The sequence below is a fragment of the Artemia franciscana genome, chromosome 20 (genome assembly GCF_032884065.1).
Source record: "Artemia franciscana chromosome 20, ASM3288406v1, whole genome shotgun sequence".
In the NCBI taxonomy this organism is placed as follows: domain Eukaryota; kingdom Metazoa; phylum Arthropoda; class Branchiopoda; order Anostraca; family Artemiidae; genus Artemia; species Artemia franciscana.
In genome coordinates this window covers 21,284,468-21,308,022 of record NC_088882.1, presented here as the reverse complement: position 1 = coordinate 21,308,022, position 23,555 = coordinate 21,284,468, and the positions used below count along the sequence as shown (strand labels likewise).

The following is a 23,555-nucleotide window of genomic DNA, read 5'->3' as shown; positions in this document are numbered from 1 at the left end:
GTCTATCCTGAACTTAAAATCAATTCTTAAATATATACTAGGTTTTATCAATAAACAGCTGAATCGCCTCCAATTCTTTATTCAGTTAAAGTATTTAGAGAAAAAAATATATATAAACTTCTGATTAAAGGCCTAAAAACAACATGAATTCAGGTAAATTTCCCCAAAGCAATACAGTCAGCAGCTTAAGAGACTTATTCAACATCTTTCTATAAGATTCCTAAACACATAGGCTTGAATTTTCAATGCAATTATTTCCATATTCCCACTGAATGATCTTTTTTCTTTAAGCTTTTTCTAACTATTAATGACCATTATTCAGCTTAATAAAACAATAAACCAGGTAATAATGTAAAAGTTCACCAGTTAGGAGCTGTAGAAGTGACTATAATAGAGAGATTTCTTGTTAGTTCATCTGACAGGTTTTGATCCTAAAGGTTTATGTTCCCTGTCCTAGTTTCTAGTATATTATTTTTCTTTAGCTTAAAACTCAATATTTTTCAACAAAACATGAAAATTTGTTATGATTTGGTGGCTGAGATTCGGTTTTAACCATCTACTGAATTACAATTTTAAAGTTTGCTCAGCATTTTTTTTTAGATAGAAAAATACACGGAACACTTCTTGGAAACCATTGAAAAAATGAAATCTTTCAATTTTTAAGCAGGTTAAGATCATTCTCAAAGAAAAAGTCCAAGTCACAAAACTAATAGATTGAATGATGCAAATATAGCTGTGGATATGTTGTAAAACTGCATGTTTCAGAGGCAAATTTAGGATTTGTAGCAAGAAAATGAACTACTGAATGCAATGGAACTAAATGAATCCGCATATTTTTCAATATTTAAGAGTAAAAATGCTTCCCTATAAACTTAAACAAGTAGACATTTGTTTATAAATCTGACCAGACAAATATAATTAAAAAAACTTTAATGAACAGAAATTATACCCTATGTCCTGTAGAGCTTGTTGTATTTAACTGCTATTACTTATTGAACAACTGCAATTATTATGCTCTACTAACTACTGTTTGGACAGCCACAAATCGAATTTATTCAAGTAATCTGATAATTTGAAGAAATGGCCAAAGTCAAATGGTCTAAATTTCCCTCTCTATATGCCTAAGGCGTTCCTGCTGTACCAACAATTATAATTGAAATGAAAAAAAAAACATTGCAGTTAAAAATGTTGCCACTCCATAGCACCTTTTAAGAAAGATTTAGTTAAGAAAGACTAATACACAAAAAATTTAATATCTAAAATCGAACAAACAGGAGCATAATTAGCTCTGACACACAATAAGCCAAAAACTAATTTAAGATCCCAGTAAGTGTGACTGAATGAAATTAAATAAATACAATTACCTACTGAATGCCAAAAATGAATTGCAACAAGCCTACTTAGTGCATGGATACTAATTAATGACAAAAAACTTAAAACAAGCATAAATTAACACATATAATGGTTATCTTGCTGTCCCTAAAAGCATGAGTGTTAGTAGCATTTAACTTAAAAACTAAACAGATTATTTAAATCCATAGCTTTAATTAGCTTATTAGATTTTTTGCACATTTGAAAAGAATAGACTTAAAACCCATAAAATGGCAAAAAAAGTAAATCTTTACAACAATAAAATAGATGGTGCCAAATGTTTTTTGATGCCTTGTTAATTCAGGCAATATATTTGCACATTAAGGATGGGAGAAAATTTGGAAAGAACCCTTATCATAACATGTGGTTTAACAACCCTTCAAAGATAGACTAGGGGCATTTACAACTGTAATTTGGGCAATTGATTTATATAATTGAACAGAGTGGATTTAAAAAACAAGAAACCCATACTACAAATTTGCTACATACGAGACTAATGAAAACTAATTGAATTGTTATAGATGCAAAAAAAAAAAAAAAAAAAAAAAAAAAAAAAAAAAAAAAAAAAAAAAAAAAAAAAAAAAAAAAAAAAAAAAAACACACAAAACAAATTTCTAAAACTCTGACAGGAAACAGGCCTTCTTGTTGGTGATTCATTTTTCAAGGTTCATTGCTTCAAACAGGGTCATTTATACTCATATCTTTTACAACTTTTAACGTCTGTTACAACAAGCTGATTCTTACTTGTCTGAATTTAATGGACTCTTTAATTCTATATATGATTTTATAACTGAGCAATATGTGCTATGGATTTATTAAAATGAAAAACTCAAAACCCTTGAATACCTTGAACCCTTGTCCCCTATTTGATTTTTTAACTGGGGCATGGGCGGGTATTTTCATTGAAACATCCATCTTTTTGTATTTTCAATGAATACAGAGAGCTTTAGCTTCTGAAACACATCTTTAAGTACAAATATATGAATTATTTTACTTTTAAAGCCTGAAAGTGAAAAAAAAGCATTTCTGTGAACATGCAAAAGATCAATGAGTTGAATATTTTGGTGCTAAAATCTAAAGAAAGAAAAAAGTTGACTTGGTCAGATAGACTTCAAAATACTTGTATCATGTTAATGTCTAAGCAAGTAATAGCCCAGCAATGAATGTTAGCAGCCAACCTGAGTTCTGTAGTTCCTTATTAGTGTAAGTTTGTCATCACCACCTCGTGCTTCTTCTTTACTTTCAATGCTGGAGATAATCCTCCAAGAGGCTCTTCTAGCTCCAATGACATTTTTATAAGCAACAGATAGGAGATTTCTTTCTTCAACTGTTAATTCTACATCCATTGATGCAACTGTTTTCATGGCTTCAACCATTTCTGTAAAAAAAAGAAGGCTGTGAAAATACAAGACATTTCACTGATGCATACAAATCAAGACAGCTGATAACCAGAAAAAAAATATGTGGCATTCTAGATTTCTAAAAAAAAACACTCCTGTCTTACTTAATATATACAGGTGATTGATTTAGCTTTATAATGCTAATATCCCACAAAGCATTTATTTTGCCACAATTCTCATTTTGTTTTTCATGTGGCTTTAGGGGATATTTAGAATGTAATCTACAAGCAGACCTGGCACCCACACCACAGGGATGATCAGCTCTTTTCAATATTTTAGCTGACTGTCCCAAAAATTTAAGGATTTGACAAGCAAAATATTTTCAAAAAAAGAAGTAATCTTAAGGCCGTGATTAAGTGAACTTGAAAACATCGAGCTTCAAAATTGAAGTTAGGTTAGCCTTCTGTCTTTTAATTCTCTAGAGACCATTGGTTGTCAAAACTTTAAATAGCACCAATTATCAAGTCTTGTGAAAGGTTTTGATAGACAGCTTCCTTTGGTGAGATGCTCTGGGAAAATAATTAGCGTGCGACGGGGGCCTAGGCGCCCTCCGATTTTTCTGGTCACTTAAAAAGGGCACTAGAACTTTTCATTTCCGTTAGAATGAATCCTCTCGCAACATTCTAGGACCACTGGGTCGATACGATCACCCCTGGAAAAAAAAACAACAAAGAAAAAAAAAAACAAACAAATAAACACGCATCAGTGATCTGCCTTCTGACAAAAAATACAAAATTCCACATTTTTAAGCCGTTCGTGGTAACAAACTGTAGTAAGGAGCGACCAGGCTCAATAGTAACCAAAACTCTAAAAAATGGAATTTTGATACCAATAGTTATATCAAAAGAATGGCATTTTAATGCTGATTTTAAATATATAAGTTTCATCAAGAATAGTCTTACCCATCAAAAGTTACGAGCCTGAAAATATTTGCCTCATTTTAGAAAATAGGGGGGGACACCCCCTAAAAGTAATACGATCTTAACGAAAATCACACCATCAGATTCAGCGTATCAGAGAACCTTGTTGTAGAAGTTTCAAGCCCCAATCTAAAAAAATGTGGAATTTCACATTTTTTGCCAGAAGACAAATCACGGATGCGTGTTTATTTCCCAGGGGTGATCGTATCGACTCAGTGGTCCTATAATGTCGCGAAAGGGCCCATTCTAACAGAAATGATAAGTTCTAGTACCCTTTTTAAGTGACCAAAAAATTGGAGGGCACCTAGGCCCCCTCCTATGGTAATTTTTCCCCAAAGTCACCAGATCAAAATTCTGAGATAGCCATTTTATTCACCATAGTCGAAAAACCCAATAACTATGTCTTTGGGGACGACTTACTCCCCTGCAGTCCCCGTGGGAGGGGCTGCAAGTTACAATCTTTGACCTGTGTGTACATATAGTAATGGTTACTAAGAAGTGTACAGACGTTTTCAGGGGGATCTTTGGGGATGACTTACTCCCCCGCAGTCCCCATGGGAGGGGCTGCAAGTTACAATCTTTGACCTATGTGTACATATAGTAATGGTTACTAAGAAGTGTACAGACGTTTTCGGGGGGATTTTCTTGGTTTGGGGGGGGGGGGATATCTGAGGGGGGATGGTTACCGGGGAGGATTTTTCCATGAGGAACTTCTCATGGGGGAAGAGACTTTCAATGGAGGGGGCGCAGGATTTTCTAGCATTATTAAAAAAAAACAATGAAAAAATAAACATGAAAAGTTTTTTTTTACTGAAGGTGAGAAGCAGCATTAAAACTTAAAACGAACAGAAATTATTACGCATATGAGGGGTCTACCTCCTGATAATACCTCGCTCTTTACGCTAAAGCATTTTTAGTAATTTCAAATATTTATTCTACAGCCTTTGTGATTCAAGGGTCATTCTTAAGGAATTGGGAAAAAATTTAAGCTTTAGTATCAAGAGCGAGGTATCAACGAGGGGTGAGCCCCCTCATATACGCAATAAAAACATACGAATATTGAAGTTCGCTACACAATTTAATTCGTAAGTTACGTATATTTTTTACTTACGAAACGTTCCTAAAAATTATAAGTTAAAGTTACCTTTTTAAGTAATCAAAAAATAGGAGGGCAACTAGGCCTCCTCCCTCGCTCCTTTTTTCTCAAAATCTTCCGATGAAAACTGTGAAAAAGCCATTTAGCCTCAAAAAATTAATATGCAAATTTCGTTTTAATTATTTATATGTGGAGAGCCAAGATCAAACCATGCATTAATTCAAAGACGTCCAGAAATTAAACAAAAAAAAAAAAAAAAAAAAAAAATAAGTTTTTTTAAATGAAAGTAAGGAGCGACATTAAACCTTAAAACGAACAGAAATTACTCCGTAGATGAAAGGGGCTTTTCCTCCTCAATGCCCCGCTCTTTACGCTAAAGTTTGACTCTTTCTCTTAACTCTACATTTTAAAACAGTAAAAAACTTTAGCGTAAAAAGCGGGCTGTTGAAGAGAAAAAGCCCCTTTCATATACGGAGTAAATTCTGATCGTTTTAAGTTTTAATGTCGCTCCTTACTTTCACTTAAAAAAACTGTTTTTTTTTTTTGTTTAATTGTAGATAGGAGCTTGAAACTACAATAGAATTCTCTGATACGCTGAATCTGGTGGTGTAAATTTCGTTAAGGTTCTATGATTTTTACGGGTTGTTTCCTCCTCACCTGTGCTTCCAAACTTAAGTCTCTAGATCGCGCACGAAAAATGCAGGATCAAAAATCCGTCGGTAATCCTTCAATTCGTCGCAATCCAAGTTTCTACCACCAGTCACGATCCAGTAGGGCAACGGGGAAGAAGCTACGGGGTTCTGCTCCGCCTCAAGGTTTGTCGTTTGACCTAAATCTCTTGACTTGTCTAGTTCTTCAGCGTACCGCATTATTAGGTATTTTCGATATTTACATCTACCAAGCTCCAAATACTTTTTACAAAGGTGCTGTCTATGTGTGGTAACACTTTTAAGATGTATACCTTGCAGATTTAATTTTCCCCATGATTTTGGCTTTGTGTGCACAACTTTACTGAAGGCTCCTGACTATTTCTCATTTCTAGGTTTCTTCATTGCATTGAAATAATTTATGAAAATTTCACACTCTATTAACAAGCAGCTGATTATACCAGCTTGTCATTTTGGTATCTAGGGGGTATTATCGGCGATCTGAAAAGATTCTTTCTGGCAACCGACTTGTAAAAATTTCAGGTAGCTGAAAATATTCTATGGGACTGTTAGAAAACAGGAAAATAAATCGAAAAATGGTTCCAATCACCTTACAGGTTATTGTCTTCTGCTCATAATAGTACCGATTTTGTTCTAAAAGCAATATCCTTTATCGAGTACACTTGTGAAAAAGACCTAGACATTTTCTGAGATTTCTAAGCAATTAGAGGAAATAGAGCAAAATCCTTTCAAATATTTTGTAGCATCTTCAAGAAGCTATGGCCTGATATTAAAAGCGGCATCTTCCGCCAATGAATACTTGAGTACTTTTTAAATATAAATTTTCGATTTAACATGGGAATTTCGAGTTCCATCAGTTCACTTAATCACAGCCTTAAGTTACAAGCACTTAAGTTACAATAATAGTATTAGATTGGCATTTCCAAATATAAACATTTTTAAGGTCCAACATACTTTGATTTCGTTTTTAAATGTGAAAAGAATCATTTTGCATTTTTTTCTAATATGAATCAAAATCACAAATCATTTACAATTACAAACATAAACCATTAGCTCTTTTATCATAACAATTCCTAAATTATTTCATTACTTATTACCTTACTCGGGCCAATTAACATGTTTTTTTCTTACTACCTATAAAATGAGGAGAAAGCAAAAATAAAAAAGTGGCTTGAGTGCTCAAACAATATCAAAGGCATCTTTTATATTATCTTGTTGAAGCCTTATACCCCTAAAATGCCCCAAATATTGCATGCTAAAATAGAAAAAATATTAATTAATTTCATTTTGTATAGACTGGAAGCTAGTTATGCTTACATAGCATCTTCATTTCTGAATGAAAGCACAGGATCCTGTGCGAAAGCACAGGATGGCTGGCCCCCAACCCCCCATTGCACTTCCTGGCTGAAGGGCCAAGAAACAGAGATCAGCACCGCTGGTATGGACTGTTAAGTCTAATGCCTTATCCTTTACCATCTTCATTTCTGAGGTCTCCAAGGACTAGCAACTGTATCAACAAAGGCATGCTTCCCTTTACTTGTGTAGTTTTAAGGTTTATATTATCATTTAAGCTTTAATTTTTTTTTAGGTTTGAAGTATTGTATAGTTTTGGTTCTTTTCAATCTTTTTTGTAGAAGAAAGGTAACAGGTTATTTTTGACTTAATTATTGTTTTTGTTATTGTTATACTATGACAAAATCTTGTACAAAAGCATACCCTTAAAACAGATGATGGGGAAACATTTTGAGAATGGTCTAGCTTTTGTAAATTTGGTGTAATTCTTGATTTGGGACTGTTGATAAGGAAAACTGCTAGGAACACAATTCTTACTTTATTTCTTTCTAATAAAAATGTGAGGTAAGTCTAAATTTTACCTCTACCCCCTTATATGCAAATATATACCCTGAATTGGTACATATAGGATTGGGGGTAAAATTCATTTGTTGCAAAAGTGATTATTCTATTTGGAACAAGCACTAAAAAGGCATCAAGTGGTATGTTCACTTTGTTTGCAAGTCAATAATATGGACAACAAATATTTACAAGAAAAAAACTGTTTCCAGCTTAACAACTTGGTAAATATTTTGGGTACTTGTGTCTTATAGCCACCACACTCAAGTTCTATAGAGCAGTGAAATTCATTCAGTTTGCAGTCTGTGTTATAGGAAATGGGGTCTGACCATGGATGTTAAAATAACAGTTTGGGGTTTGCCAAGGACTGAAGAAGAGGCAATTAGACTTTTTCCAGGATAAGGAGGCATTGCCCAAACAACGCCTCCTTACAACAGTGTAACAACTCCTTTACAACAGTGTAAAGTGGAGGAATAAACATCACTCAGGTACATTGCCATCATTTAAATCATACCAAGCAGAGTATATGTGGCAGGCAGTAGTAACAGCAAAAGGTAGAGCTCATTCCAGCATGATTCTTAGTGATATTTCTGATTTCTGGGCACATATTTCTAAATTGTAGTTCCCATAATTTTGTTGATAAACCATTATATTTTCATCATACTTTGTTTTATTTTATTAACATTGACCAAACTTCAATTCTCAACAGAACTTGAGTGTAGTGGCTATAAGATACAAGTACCATATTTGGCTGTTCATATTGTTGAGCTACTAAGAAACTTGACATAAATTAAAATGCTACTTTAGCTACTTTTGTCATCTTGGAAAGGGGTTAGGTTAGGGAAATGAAACTTTGAGGAATGGGGCTACAGGCTAAAGTATGTCTCAGGAAGGTATTTTGAAATATGTACTTCTACTCCTTCTCCCTCTAGAAGCTTCTGACCTTTGATGACCTTTAAAAGCAGTGAAACCTAGCAAAATAGGTCTTTTTCTGAAATGAAGTACAATAAAATCATTTTCAGGTTCACAACTTTACCCAATCCAAATTTATAATGTTTTAAAGATATGCAAATGTTTCCTAAATTTTGAAAAAACTGGTATGGCTTAAAATTCTACTCAAATAATAGGAATTGGATTTTCAGAACTAAAGCCAAAGAAAAAGGAACTGATAACTGAAAATTAAAGTAAAATGCTGTTTTGTCAACATTTCAATAGGTATAGTAATAAAATTCACCTGTCATTAAGGCAAATTTCTGGATCCTCTAGAAGGAGAAGGAATGGAGCTAGTGGTAAAATTCTAGTTGTTTGACTTCTTGCTATCCCAGAAAGGGGTTAGGTTAGGAAAATGAAACTTACAGGGATAGGTCTACAGGCTAAAGTATCTCCTGGGAAGGTATTTTGAAGTACCTACCTCTACTCCTCTCTCTAAAGACCCATGACCTTTGATGACTTTCAAAATATAGTGAAATTTTGCAAAATAGATCTTCTGCATGAATGCAGTACAACATAATTGTTTTCAGCTTCACAACTTTGCTTAATCCTAATTTATAAGGTTTAAAGATATGTAAATACATTTCCTAAATTTTGAAAAAAATGATATGGCTAAGAATTCTACTCAAATAACAGGAATTTCATTTTCAGAACTAAAGACAGAGAAAAAGCAACAGGTAACTGAAAATTAAGGTAAATGTTTTTTTTTCAAAATTTCAATATGTATAGACCTGTCATGTAAGCAAATTTCAGGGCTCTCTAGAGGCAGGAGTAGAGATGGGTACTTTAATATACCTTCCCAGGATCTACTTTAGCCTGTAGACCTGTCCCTGAAAGTTTCATTTTCCTAGCCTTATCCCTTTCTGAGATAGCAACAAGTCACTCAACTAGGATTTTATCAAGCTGGTTACTTTAAAATACCTTCCTAGGCCATACATTTCCCTGTAGACCCATCCCCAAAAGTTCCATTTTCCTAGCCTAACTTCTTTCCAAGATAGCCAAAAGCAAATAAAGCAGAATTTTACTAAACATACCACTTGATGCCAAAATAAAGTGCTCTTTTTAAATATAAGTCACTTTTGCTGCAGATTATATAAGTCACAGATTATATTGAAGTATCTGTATTGTGGAGTATCTTATCATTGATAAGTATCAGTATTCTAATCGTTGTTTATATAAACAAGAGAAATAAACAATAATCAACCTCTACTTGATAATCTGAACCATTTTGTTAACAAATTGGCTGAAATCCCAATAGCCTTCATTAGCCTATAAGTCCTATTAGCCTACATCTGTCAGCTGAACGTTATTTTTCTCACATTTTAGAGAAACATTATGGAGCGCTATTCTTTTCCTGCTCAAAATAACAGAGCGCTATCTGTGCTTAATATAATATAGCGCTATCTCTATTTAAAATTACAGAGCGCTATCTGTGTTGAATTTTTCCGCTCAGCGTTGCCACTCATTCTGAAATTATGGCGTCCAATAGCTCAAAACGCCCAAAACCCGCAACACCCGAAAAAGGAGTCGAAAGTGTGCTGTCTCTGGTTGTGTTCTGAGTGAGTCCTTGCCAGCCATTCAGTGTGATGAATGTGATAAATGGCTCTGTGCAACATGTCTAGGAATGAGTACAGCTGAATACAACATTTTATGCAAAATGAATGAAAGACTTGGAAGTATTTGGACATGCCCATTATGTAAAACAGGTTCCAGTAAACCTGATGTTCCAAATATAGTGAAAAGCACTCTTGACTCCCATTGTAGTGAAATGCATGGCATGTTTGCTGGTTTCAGATCTGATATGCAGACTTCTTTGGACACTGTGAGGGCTCAGGTGGAAACACTTGAGATGGCTATACAATCAAAGGTTTCCATAGATGATGTGCAGAAACTTGTGGAAAATTCTATAACCACCCGTCTTGAAACAGACGTCTGCAAAATAGTGAGACAAGAGCAAGACAGAAACAGAAGACGACTTAATCTGATTGCCTATGGCATTCCTCTGCAAACCAACAATGCTCAGTTCATCTCAACTTACCTAAAAGATGAATTCCCAATTAATGTTGGGGCTATTACTAACTTGAAATGTCTACCTAATGGTATGAATACAAGTACCATAGACAGACCCAACCCAATCCTTTTTTCTATAAATGATTACAAAATAAAAATGGATATATTGAAGGCCTCAAGAGCAAGGAGGGGGAGTATCTCCTTATTTGCAGATGCATCCAATGAAGACTGCCAGAGAAGGAAAGAACTAGTTGAAGAGATAAAGAGGCGTGCAGCAGCTGGTGAAAAAAACCTTGTCATCTGTGATGGCGCCATCATGTCAAAAAACGTGATCCCCTGGGGGAGGGAGTCCCTCCCCCTCTCTTGATGGTTCACTAGACTTACCCATATCCCTTGTAAATAGCATAAATAGTGCATCAAGCCAAGCCGGAAAGACTTCTACAAGTTCAACCTTTGTTTCCATGGCTTCAGTTTTGAGCTATGTCTCTCCATCAAGTGTTGCATCTGATTCATCTGAGACCAACTACGTCACTGCTAGTTTGGGTGATGAAAATCCATATCAGAGTTACAAAGCTGGAACTAGCAACAGCCCAGCCAGCCAAAGAAAAAGGACGCAACTACAAATATTATATACAAACATTGATTCTTTAGTGCCAAAACTCTCAGAACTAAAAGTGTTACTTTATGAAAAGGATGTAGATGTTAGTGTTTGTGAGGTGTGTCCTAAGAACTTGTTGACCAAATTGGTTGACACACACATTCAAATCCCTGGATACTTACTCCTGAGCAACCTAGATAGTAATCTGTGTCAAAGAGGAGTGGCTATCTACACTAGGCTTGGAATTAAGGTAGATAAAATTGATTTTTCTATTTCTCAACCTACTAATGCTTGGATGGAACATGTATTAGTTAGACTTCTAATTGGATTTGAAACTGTGAAGTTTGGTGTGCTTTACTGTAGCCCATCAGCTCCAAACCAACTAGTATCCCACCAAGCAGTTTCTAACCTAATACAGATCTCATGTAATCTAAATTCATCACTTGTGCTTTATGGTGATTTTAATATGCAAGAAGTTTGTTGGTTTGAAGGTATTGGGTACTCACCCCCTAATAACCCCTCCAACACAACCATCCAAACCCTTGCTGACACCTTCCTAACTCAGATAATAATGCAAGCCACTAGATTTAGACATTTGCAACAACCATCATTACTAGACCTCCTTATTACAAATGACCCTGAGAGGATTATTTCCACTTGTTACCTTCCAGCTATTGGTGCAAGTGACCACATATGCATAACAAACAACATTAATATTAACCATAGTTGTGATGATAAACTTAAGAGAACTTTTACCAATTACACTTTGATCCGTGAAGAACTAGCTAATATAAATTGGGATGAGGGATTATCAGATGAGACAGACATTGAATCTAGTTGGAATCGTTTTAAGTCTACTTTACTAGGTGCATGTAGGAAGCATACAAAGGTTTATTGGTGAGATAAACCAAAGACTCTTCCATACCTTCCCAGGAATATTAAGAAAATTATCAGAAAGAAAAATAGAGCATGGAATAAATACCTAAAATGCAAGTATGACAACCATCACAACAAATACACCATGCTCCAAAACAAGCTGAGAAACATGACAAGAAAAGTTATCCAAGACCATGAAAAATCTATTGCAAATGAGTCAAAGAAAAACCCCAAAAAATTCTGGCATTATGTTACAGCCAACAACCCTTCCTGTCAATGCACCAACAGGCTAAAAAAAATCAGATGGCTCCAGTACTACTGACACAAAAGAAATTGCTGATTGCATGAATGCCAGCTTTTGCACAAACTTCACCTCTAAGCCACCTGACATTACACTCCCAACCATACCTCCTGTAACAGTACACAACCCAATGTCCCCTGTAATCATTACTCAAGAAGATGTATTTAAAATACTAAGAAGTTTAAACTCCAACAAAGCTGCTGGACCTGATAATCTCCACCCTTGGCTTTTGATAGAATCTGCTGCTCACATTTCCCTTCCAATTGCCAGAATATTCAACATGTCCCTGGCCAAAAAGTCAGTATCAAATGATTGGAGAACAGCAAATATTATACCAATTTTTAAGAAAGGTGACAAGGATAACCCAGGAAATTATTGACCAATAAGCCTAACCTCAGCCATTTGCAAGATCATGGAAGGTATCATTAACCATGCTCTAAAAAATTATTTAGAAGAAAAATACACTTATTAGCAATAGACAACATGGATTTTGCAGGGGCAGGTCAATCAACACCAACTTCATTCAGTCATATGATCATGCAACTAAAATTTTGGATATGGGTAAACCAGTTGACATTGTCTTACTTGAGCAAGCCAAAGCCTTTGACAAGGTTGAACACTCATACCTGAAGCTTAAAGCTTACCAGGTGCACAAGGGTGTGATTGATTGGATTGGAGCATTCCTAACTGGTAGATCTCAACATGTCATGATCTACACTGATAATGGCAATCCAGTTTTCTCCTCCACTTCCCTGGTTATAAGTGGCATCCCCCAGGGAACCATCCTTGGGCCAACATTGATCAGCTTATATATTAATGACTGTACAACTTATCTATGCAACCTTTTAACATTATATGCTGATGACTGTAAGCTCATTGGGCCTGCTGAAACTGAAGAAGAAAGAGCCTGCATTCATCTGGACCTCAACAGGTTATCCTCCTGGTCATCAACTTCAGCCCTACAATTCAATGCAAGGTACTGCACTTAGGGCACAATAACCCCCACTATCCCTACCATATAGGGTGTGATCAGTTGGAAGCAGTTGCTGAGGAGAGAGACTTAGGCGTCATTGTGGACAAAGATTTAAAATTCCATAGCCACACTCAGGCTCAGGTTGCAAAAGCTAATCAAGCTCACAGACTCATTAAGCGCTCTTTTGTAACCAGAAAGTCATGTGTGGTTATAAAACTTTATAAATCCCTTGTCTGTCCCCACCTTGAGTTTGGCTTGACTTTGGCCTTTCCCCAAAATAAAATGGACACAGGAGCCCTTGAAAGTGTCCAAAGGAGAGCAACCAAACTGGTCCGTGGCTTAAATAATGTCCCTTACCAGGATTGCCTAGGATCTCTGAGACTTCCAACCCTCACCTATCAAAGATATAGAGGAGATGTGATCATGGCATGCAAAATTTTCAAATCCTGTCACCTGAACCAGATCTTCACTCCCTCCCTGGCTAACAATTCAAGAGGTCACAGTCTTAAGCTTCACCTGCCTGGATGTCGGAGAAGGGAACAACATGGTTTCTTTTCCATTTGGGTGGCCCCCCTCTGGAATAGCCTATCTGAGTCTACCATCCAAGCTGAGACTCCCCACTCCTTCAAGGCTGGAGTCAACAGGGACTGTGAGAGGGCTGAGTGGAGGCTGGACTGGGAAGCTAAGCCAACATAATTATATCACTCACCACCAGCAAGAACTACAGGAGGATCTACCACCTTATCTTGCTGGCAAATGCAATTTAAGATAATTTAAGGCAAATGAATTTTTCCTCTCCCCTACATGTAGCAAATCATGGTATTAATTTGCAAATTGGGAGAGGGTATGTTTGTTATAAAAGTGAAACCTTGAAAATAGATCTTCCACTTGAATGAAGTAAACAAAATTATTTTCAGCTTCACAACTTAGCTTAATCCCAATCTATAAGGTTTTAAAGATGTACAAATGCATTGCCTATATTTTGAAAAAAAACATTGATATGGCTCAAAATTCTAGGCTACTCAATTAACAGGAATTACATTTTCAGAACTAAAGGCAGAGACAAAACAACTGGTAACTGAAAATTAAGGTAAATGTTGTTTTGTCAAAATTTCAATGGGCCTAGACCTGTAATGTAGGCAAATTTCAGGGCCCTCTAGAGGGAGGAGTGAAGGTGGGTGCTTTAAAATACCTTCCTGGGATAAACTTTATCCTGTATACCTATCCCTGAAAGTTTTGTTTTCCTAACCTAACCCCTTTCCAAGATAGCCAAGTCATGGTAAAATTCTAGTTAATTGACTTCTTGCTATCTCAGAAAGGGTTTAAGTTAGGAAAATGAAACTTTCAGGGATGGGTCTACAGGCTAAAGTATCTCCCAGGAAGGTGTTTTAAAGTACCCACCTCCACTCCTTCTCTCTCTGGAGGGCCCTGAAATTCACCTACATGACAGGTCTATTACCTATTAAAATTTTGACAAAACAACATTGTACCTTAATTTTCAGTTATCTGTTGCCTTGGTAAAATTCTAGGTAATTGACTTCTTGCTATCTCAGAAAGGGTTTAGGTTAGGAAAATGAAACTTTCAGGGATGGGTCTACAGGCTAAAGTATGTCCTGGGAAGGTATTTTAAAGTACCTAGGGTAAGACAACCAGTACTGGGACACTTTGATCACTCTGCCTATTCTGGGACAGAATCTTTGATTAGATTACAACATGTCCAATACTGGGACAAAAGACTTTAATCTTGGACACCCAATCCATACATTTTTCTGGGTTGCTTCCAAAAAACCTGTTGTCTTTTGTCCCAGTATTGGACATGTTGCAATCCAACCAAAGATTCTGTCCCAGAATAGGCAGAGTGATTGAAGTGTCCCAGTACTGGTTGTCTCACCCTACTTCTACTCCTTCTCCCTCTAGAGGGCCCTGAAATTTGCCTACATGACAGGTCTATACCTATTGAAATTTTGACAAAACAACATTTTACCTTAATTTTCAGTTACTAGTTGCTTTTTCTCTGCCTTTAGCTCTGAAAATGCAATTCATGTTATTTGAGTAGAAATTTGAGCTATATCAACATTTTTTTTCAAAATTTAGGAAATGTATTTGCATATCTTTAAAACCTTATAAAATGGAATTTAGCAAAGTTATGAAGCTGACATAAATATTGTTATACTTCAATTAAGCAGAAGATCTATTTTGCAAGGCTCCACTTTTATAGCACACATATTTTTAAAGGTCATCAAAGATCAGGGCCCTATAGATGGAAAAGGAGTGGAGGTAGTTGCTTCAAAATACCTTCCAAGGACATACTTTAATCTGTATATTCATCCCTGAAAGTTCCATTTACCTAACCTAAACCCTTCGCAAGATAGCAAAAAGTCAATTAACTAGAACTTTACCCAAGTCACTATACTAGAATTTTACCAAATATTTCTTGAGCCTAGGCTATGTCAGTCTTCTAACATGCATAAGTCTATTTAAGTCGTTCTCCTCCAGTTGACACTCACCTTTAATGGACAATTTTGATGGGACATGGAAAACGATTGTACTCATAGACTAATGCCTATATAATTTATGAGTCATTATCTAGTCAATTAAGTTTAGCCATACAAAACAGCATTGAAACCTTACCGTCGTATCTTTCTGCTTGTTCGGCAAGCTTTGCTTTGTAAACATTATCCTCCCTATCTGCCATTTTAGCAACGATTCGTTAGGATAAAACAATTCTAAATTTACACAAATTATAGCCTCGCCCGCCTAGATGATGAATGTGAACGTAGGATCAAAATAAAATAACTAATGTCAACAATTAAACAAAAATGTAAATGATGACACTCATAATATAAAATATAATGTAACTGTAATCTTAATATAAAAGTAAAAACGATAATTTTCGATTTACAATTTTTTGGTCATATACAGCATTAGTCCACAATGAAATTATTATTTACTGATTTGAAAAAAACATAGATTGGCGGAGATTCCAAATAATAGAAGCAAGCTACTCAAAAACAAAAGCATAGCCTATGTCTAATTTGTTAAAATTTTGAGGAGGATTGCCCTTCTCTGTTAAAATACTAAGATTACAGAGGGTTTTAAACCATCTATGAAGCTGTTGTAAATCAGGCAGTGTAGTACTGGTCCATAGGATAAGTAAAGAGCAAAGTGGGCTCTGTAGCTTAGGCCTTTTCTTTTCAACGAGGCACCTGGTGGACGGCATTATCGTAAAAACTTTGAAGGTATTCATTTGATTGGAAATTGAAGGTTGTAGTGCCTTTTTAAGAAGCAAAGTAATTGGAGGATAACCAGCCCCTTTTAAGGTGATATGTGCATTGTACTGCTATTTCTACTATGATTAGCTTACTACTAATAAGCCTATTAAGCTCAAAATTCCACTAAACAAAAATACAAATGATGACTGTCACATATAATAATAGAAAACAACAATTTTTATTTTATAATTTTTTGTTCATGTATAGCATTAATCCATAATGAAATTATTGTTTACTGATTTGAAAAAAAAACATAAATTGGCAAAGATTTTAAATAATAGAAGCAAGTTATATAGTAAGTAAAGTTATTTGTCCTGTGGTGGTGCAGTGGATTTGACCTTAGCTTGGTAATACAGGACCCAGATATCAAATCATGCTGCAGGAATGCACTACAGGGCCAACGCAGGGACCTTAGTAGTCAAGAAGCATCATTAATTCTTAAATAATAATAAAGTAAGTGAAGTTATATAGTAGCCTAATAGAAGCAGGTAAAGTAGCCTATAGGCCTAATCTGCTAAAATTTTGAGGAGGAATGCCCTTCTTTGTTGAAATACTAAGATTATAGAGGGTATTAGACCATCTGTGAAGCTGTTGCAAATCATAGGCAGTGAAATACTAGCCCATAGGATAAGTAAAGGGCAAAGTGGACTCTTTAGCTTAGGCCTTTTTTTCAACAAGGCACTTGGTGGAGGAATTGTTGTAAAGACTTTAGAAGGTACTCATTTGATTGGAAATTGAAATTTGTAGTGCCTTTTTAAAAGTCAAAGTAATTGGAGAATAACCAGCCCTCTACCATGCCTCTTTTAAGATAAAATGTGGGTGGTACTTCTACTTCTACTATGATTACTAGCCTATTAATAAGCCTATTAAGCTCAAAATTCCAGAGAATGATGAAGAAGATTTTTAACAAAATCAAAACACCCCATGCATACAGGTTGTCAATAGGGTATATTGGCAATATTTCAGGAACAGCTTATAATATTAAATTGAAACTTATCAGCAATTTTAAGCTAACCAGATGTCACTATTTGCATGCTACTAAGTGGTAGATCTTGAATTTTAGGAAAGGGTCATTATATTTGTCATTGTGCTCTGTCATTGTCAGCTCTGTAAAACTTTATAAAACTAAATGTATAGAAGAACTATTAACAGTATAGGCCTACAACAAATTCTTACCTCCTATTTCTACTTTTAGAAAATCAATCTATAAAATTTTCTATACTCATGGCAAATATCACTGGCATAATTTTGTCAAAATCCTGGGGGTGGGTGCAAAATTAGAGCAAATTTTCCAGAAATCAAGAAAAAAAAATAAGCCATACAGTACCATAACAACAAAGATATACCAAAGAAAACTGATCAGTTTCTCTAGATGCTTGAACTATCCAGGCTTATCTTAGTTTTGACAATATTTGGTAAAATTCTAGTAAATTGACTTCTTGCTATCTCAGAAAGGGTTTAGGTTAGGGAAATGAAACTTTCAGGGATGAATTTACAGACTAAAGTATGTCCCAGGAAGGTGTTTAGAACCAACTACCTCCACTCCTTCTCCCTCTAGAGGGCCCTGACCTTTGATGACCTTTAAAAATATATGTGTTGTAAAAGTGAAACCTTGCAAAATAGATCTTTTGCTTAATTGAAGTACAACAAAATTGTTTTTAGCTTCATAACTTTGCTCAATTCCATTCTATGATGTTTTAAAGATATGCAAATATATTTCCCAAATTTTGAAAGAAAATTGATATGGCTCAAATTTCTACTCAAATAACAGGAATTGCATTTTCAGAACTAAAGGCAGAGAAAAAGCAACTAGTAACTGAAAAATAATGTAAAATGTTGTTTTTTCAAATTCAGGGCCCTCTTGAGGGAGATGGAGTGGAGGTGGGTACTATAAAATACCTTCTTGGGACATACTTTAGGACATACTGCCCCATAGCAAATTACACCTCTGGTCAATATTACAGTGAAAATAAAGAAGGCCAAGTCTAGTGATTCTTTCCTATGTGATTTTATTTCTTAGCTATGTTTTCAATATTCTAAAGATGAAAAAAAAATCATTTAACAGATACCACACTGAAAGTTTGGGTCATGAGAATCTACAAGAGCACTGAAATATTCAAGAACATATCAGCATTGCAGTTTCCCCTTGTGTTTCAGATGTTCTACCTGTGTATGCATTTCTTTCCTTCAGACAAAGCCACCACCAAATTGTCCATACTGTCATTTCTCTGGTCAGGACATATTCATAAACCAATTGGGAGGGGAAACCAATTACTGACCAGTGTCATGCTGACAAGTCATGAATCATATCAGTAAATTGTTGTTTTTTTTTTGTTTCTGTGCAATTTATTGACAAGAAAATACAAAGCTTAAAAGTGTCTAGGGGTTTTACAGAAAAATAGATTTCTAAGTCTCATATGATCATCTCCAACAGAGGAATAAAAGCTGACCATCTTTGTTATTCATTATGCAAACTGAATAACAAATTAATACAATTTGTTTGCTTTTTTGCTATACTGCAGACTAAACCTTACTCAATTGCTACTTTGGTTACCTTTTCATTTTTATGGCACTTTGTGTTTACCAAGTGACATATAGCAATCCCAACTTCTTTCAGTCAGTCTGTCTGTCTTTTGGTCCTGCTTTTGCTAGTTCAGGCACTTCCATATAAGCTAGGACAATTGGGGGGAGTTGGAGGGGGAGCTAGAAATCTTGAAAAACACTTCGAGTGGAGAGATCAGGATGAAACCTGCTGGGCAGAATAAGTATAAGTCCTAGATACATGATTTAAGTAACTAGAATGGATCCACTCTCTTTGGGGGAGTATTTCAGGTAATCCAGAAAATTAGAAAAAAACAAGGTATTTTTATCTCACAAACAAGTGATTGGATCTTGATTAAATTCGATATTTAGAAGAATCTTGTAACTTGGAGCTCTTATTTTAAAGCCCAACCAGATCCAGTGATTCCAGGGGGAGTTGGAGGGGAAACTGGAAATCTTCAGAAAAGCTTAGTGTAGAGAGATCAGGATGAAATGTGGTTGGAAAAATTAGCACAAGTCCTAGATACATGATTGACATAAACAGACTGGATCTGCTCTCTTGGGGGGGGGGGGGTAGTTTGTAAAAATTGGGAAAATTGAGGTATTTTTAACTTATGAATGGGTGATAGGATCTAAATGAAATTTGATATTTAGAAGGGCCTCTTCTAAGGGACTCTTATTTCAAATCCCAACCAGGTCTGGTGTCATTTGGGGGATTTGAGGGGGAGGGACCAGAAATCTCCTAAAAGACTTGGAGTGGAGAGATTGTGATGCAACTTGATGAGAACAATAGCACATGTCCCATATACATGATTGGCATAATCAGCCTAGATCTGCTCTTTTTGGGGGAGTTGGGGGTGGGTAAATTTGGAAAAATTAGAAAAAATGAGGTATTTTTAACTTAAAAATGTGTGATTAGATCTTTATTAAATTTTATATTTAGAAGGACCTTGTGCCTCAGAGCTCTTGTTTTAATTCCCAACCAGATCCAGTGAAATTGGAGGTTGAAACCAGAAATCTTGGACAATGCTTAGAATAGAGAGATCAGGATGAAACTCAGTGGGAAGAATAAGCACAAGTCCTAGGGATATTATTGACATAACTGGACCAGATCTGCTCTCTCTGGGAAAGTTTGGGGGGTATAATTTGGTAATTTGGAAAAATTAGAAAAAATGAGGTATTTTTAACTTACAAGCAGGTGATTGGATCTTAATGAAATTTGATATTTAGAAGGACCTCATGTCTCAGAGCTTTTATGTTAAATATCTACCAGATTTTGTGACATTGGGGGGAGTTGGAAAGGGAAACCAGAAATCTTTGAAAACACTTAGAGTGGAGTGATCAGGATGAAACTTGATGGGAAGAATAAGCACAAGTTCTAGATACATGATTTCCAGTGCTTTGGTGAGCTTGGTGCTTCTGGACGTCTTAGGATGATGCAAATTGGTAGCCATGTCTGGGACCTGCACAAATTGACTTGATAATAGCTGTTTCCCCAACTTGATCATTTAGGGGGGAGGGCTTGAGAGAGGAAAGTGTGAAAATTGAGGTATGTTTATCTAATGAATGGGTGATTTGATCTTAATGAAACTTGATATATAGAAAGACCTAATGTCTCAGATGCTCCATTTTCAATTTGGATTGGATCCAGGGACATAGTGGAGTGGTGGGAGGAAACAGAAATATTGGAAATCTGAAATCTTGGAAAACGCTTATAGTCGAGAGATTGGGATGAAACTTGATGAGAAAAACAAGAACAACTTCTAGATGCATTATTGACATAACCGGACCGGATCTGCTCTTTTTGCGGGAGGTTGGGGTCTTTCTACAGCTTTGGTGAGTTCAAGAAAGCACAATGTATAAATACATGATTGAAATGAGCAGACCAGATCCAACCTCTTTGGGGGAGTTGGAGGGATTTCTAGTGCTTTGGCAAATTTGGTGCTTCTTGACATGATAGCACAATGAAATCGATAAATCTAGTACCGAGTCCAATGTTAGGTTCTTACCTCATCACAAGTACCATATGAGCTTTTGCCTCTTGTTTTTTCACTAACTTTCACTTTCCTAACACTTTTGATCCCACTGGATAAGCAGGTCCTTAACATGTTTGCTGCAGATGCAACATAAAAACTCTTCTTCTGAAATAACCAACTGAACAACAAAATCAGTCCAGATGTATCACTAAGAGTGTAAATGGTTACTGTTTGATAAAAGGATATGCAACTGTCAATGAGGATTTTGCTGCATTTTGTTTTTCACCAGCTGCTGATGATCTTATGATCTTTCATGATTTTAGAGAGCTCTCTGCTTAAAAATATTAAGTTATCCTGTATAATTCAGTACCAGTGAAGAAAGGGATCTGACATGGTGCTGTTTTACTGTAGTGTGATAAGAGCATCCTCGAGAGCCAGACACAGATTGATTTTCATTTCATCTTAGCAAAAGTGAAGTTGTTGCATTTTATAGAAGAGGAGCAAAATCAAGGGATTGCATTGTTAAGTTTGGTGATCATGATGTTGTATTGTCAATTTTTATTATTTCTTCAGGAATGCCTTTTGGGTTGAGTATGGTTTTTGTATGTGTCCTACAGATAAGCTACTTTGGTGAAAAGGTAAGAAAAATATATGGTGCTCTTTCACCAACAAAAAAAAATATAAGCAATAGGTTTGAGCCTGGCTGTAAAATGCCTTGGTTATATTGCATTTTATAGCTATATCTCCTTTTTGTCGTATTTTTTTTACAAAAGTGATATAAGATAACTGCACTCAGAGTTTTATAAATATGTAAAATTTTCTGCTATACTTATGATCATGAACAAAGAATGCATTAATGTTGAGCTGGTTTGACATACCCCATTGCAGCTTTCATTAAGCATTAGAAAGAATTCTTAAAGTCAGTCAAGACCAGTAGGGTTGCCATTTTGATACAACTTTAAGTATCTGTGTGAAAATATAGTATGTAAGTTTTTGTTCATTTCTGTTTTTGTTTATTTGTTGTTTTTTTTACTTTATTTAGTTACTCTGTTTGTATTCTTGTTCTGGTTTCTGCATGAGTAATAAAGCTATCTGTCCATTATTCAAGCCGTGGCATTGGATTTAAATAACCAACATAAATAAATCAGAAATATATTAAATCCAAAAATTTCTTTCTATTATTTTTTCTATTTCCTCTTGATTTTTTTTATAGATTTTTAATGGGACAAGTATACCATGGATCCAATAGTCTTCTCATATAAGTGGTTTATTACTCTTCTCTTCTTTAGTCAAGCTATCTAGGTCAAGGATTTTTAAAAATATAATAATTAGATTTAATGAAGAACAGGTACCATTATTACAAAGCTAAACTAAATAATTATTTGTTTATTCCATATCAATTGTAGTTTTGTGTCCAGAAAGATAAAATTCATCAAACTTGAGCATAAATATTTCAAAAAGTAGGAAAAGCCATGGCAATCTACATAAGAACAATAGTGAGTTAAATTTTAAGTTTATAAAAAATGAATATTTATATTGCAGTTCTTATGTTTCATGTAAACTGATGCCTAATTTGCACCAAAGCTAAGAGATGATGAAAGGGACTCATTGAATTTCAAATGGTAATTGTTCTTGAATAATTTCTTACCATCTATTAAGTCAAAACTGTTGTTTTGGTTTTCAAATGGGTTAACAATTGCCTCATACCTGTAACCAAAAATGCACACATGATTTATTTGCTGTAAGACTAGAGGAATATGCATAACTGATAATTAAAATTAGTTTATGTTCCATACTTGAGCCTAGAAATTTTGTTGATATATTTATTGCAACAATACTTAGCAATTATGTGTGTTGAGAAGGTTCATTCAGATTTCGGACCCTTCTTCCAAATATCAAGTTTTTTTCCCAATCTTATCCATAGTTTTCAGATAACTTACTTATTCATTACTATTTCAAATTTGTCTCCTTACCAAAAGAAAATATCCCAAAAGAAAGAACATAACAGGGGTCTGTCTGGGATCATAATCTGTGAATAGCCTGGAATTTTGATTTTACACTAGGGTAAGGAAACTAGAATATCTTGTTTCATAGTATGCACTGGTGCCTGTCATAAAACTACCATTCCCCTATCAGGAATCCTTTCGAGGCGCATGTAAATGTATCAAAGTGATATTCTTTTTTCAAACTCTTAATTTGTTAATAAACTATTTAATCTGTGGAAATAGATCTCGTCCATTGTTTATGTTTATCATGATTTTTTAAACATTTTTGTTTTTAGGCACAGTAGACTTTTTTTTAACAAAAAAGCAACAGAAGTAATTTGGCAAGTTCCTAATGTCACGACGAAAGATTCAGCAAAAGGCCAATAGTAAGTTTTTCCGCTTTACCTGTAAACAGTTATTTTGCACTGTTATATAGACTTAAACGAATTTATTTAAAAAGAAAAGAAGTCACAATGAAACAAAAGAATATGCTGTAGACTATAACAGCTTGCACTTATCCTGTGCAGTGGTGGGTCCAGGGGGACTGCGTGCCCCCCTAATGTAGTGGTAGATTTTGGGTGGGGGCTTGCACTTATCCTGTGCAGTGTCGGTTCCAGGGGGGATGCGCGCCCCCCTAACATAGTGGCAGATTTTTTTTGGGGGGGGGGTATCTTAGTGAGACAGTGGTAAATGACTTGATACAATTTTTGCACTGTAGTAACTTTAA

General features: G+C 35.3%; 2 protein-coding genes across 5 annotated transcripts in view; one reads left to right on the top strand and one right to left on the bottom strand.

Annotated features, from left to right (window-relative positions):
• Positions 1-15,847, bottom strand: part of LOC136039890 (14-3-3 protein epsilon) — a 33,212-nt gene extending 17,365 nt beyond the window's left edge. Inside the window, exons 1-2 of the mRNA XM_065723865.1 lie at positions 15,686-15,847; positions 2,550-2,749 (exon numbers count right to left, since the gene is read on the bottom strand). Of these exons, the coding sequence (XP_065579937.1) occupies positions 2,550-2,749; positions 15,686-15,749 (264 nt within the window). The 5' untranslated portion in view covers positions 15,750-15,847. The remainder of the gene's footprint in view (positions 1-2,549; positions 2,750-15,685) is intronic.
• A 182-nt stretch (positions 15,848-16,029) lies between these two features.
• LOC136039889 (INO80 complex subunit B-like) overlaps positions 16,030-23,555 on the top strand; it is a 31,147-nt gene continuing 23,621 nt past the window's right edge. Inside the window, exons 1-2 of one of the 4 annotated variants that reach the window (XM_065723864.1) lie at positions 16,030-16,050; positions 23,125-23,214. In XM_065723864.1, the coding sequence (XP_065579936.1) occupies positions 23,181-23,214 (34 nt within the window). In that variant the 5' untranslated portion in view covers positions 16,030-16,050; positions 23,125-23,180. The other 3 variants (XM_065723861.1, XM_065723862.1, XM_065723863.1) reach the window with 3 other exon arrangements.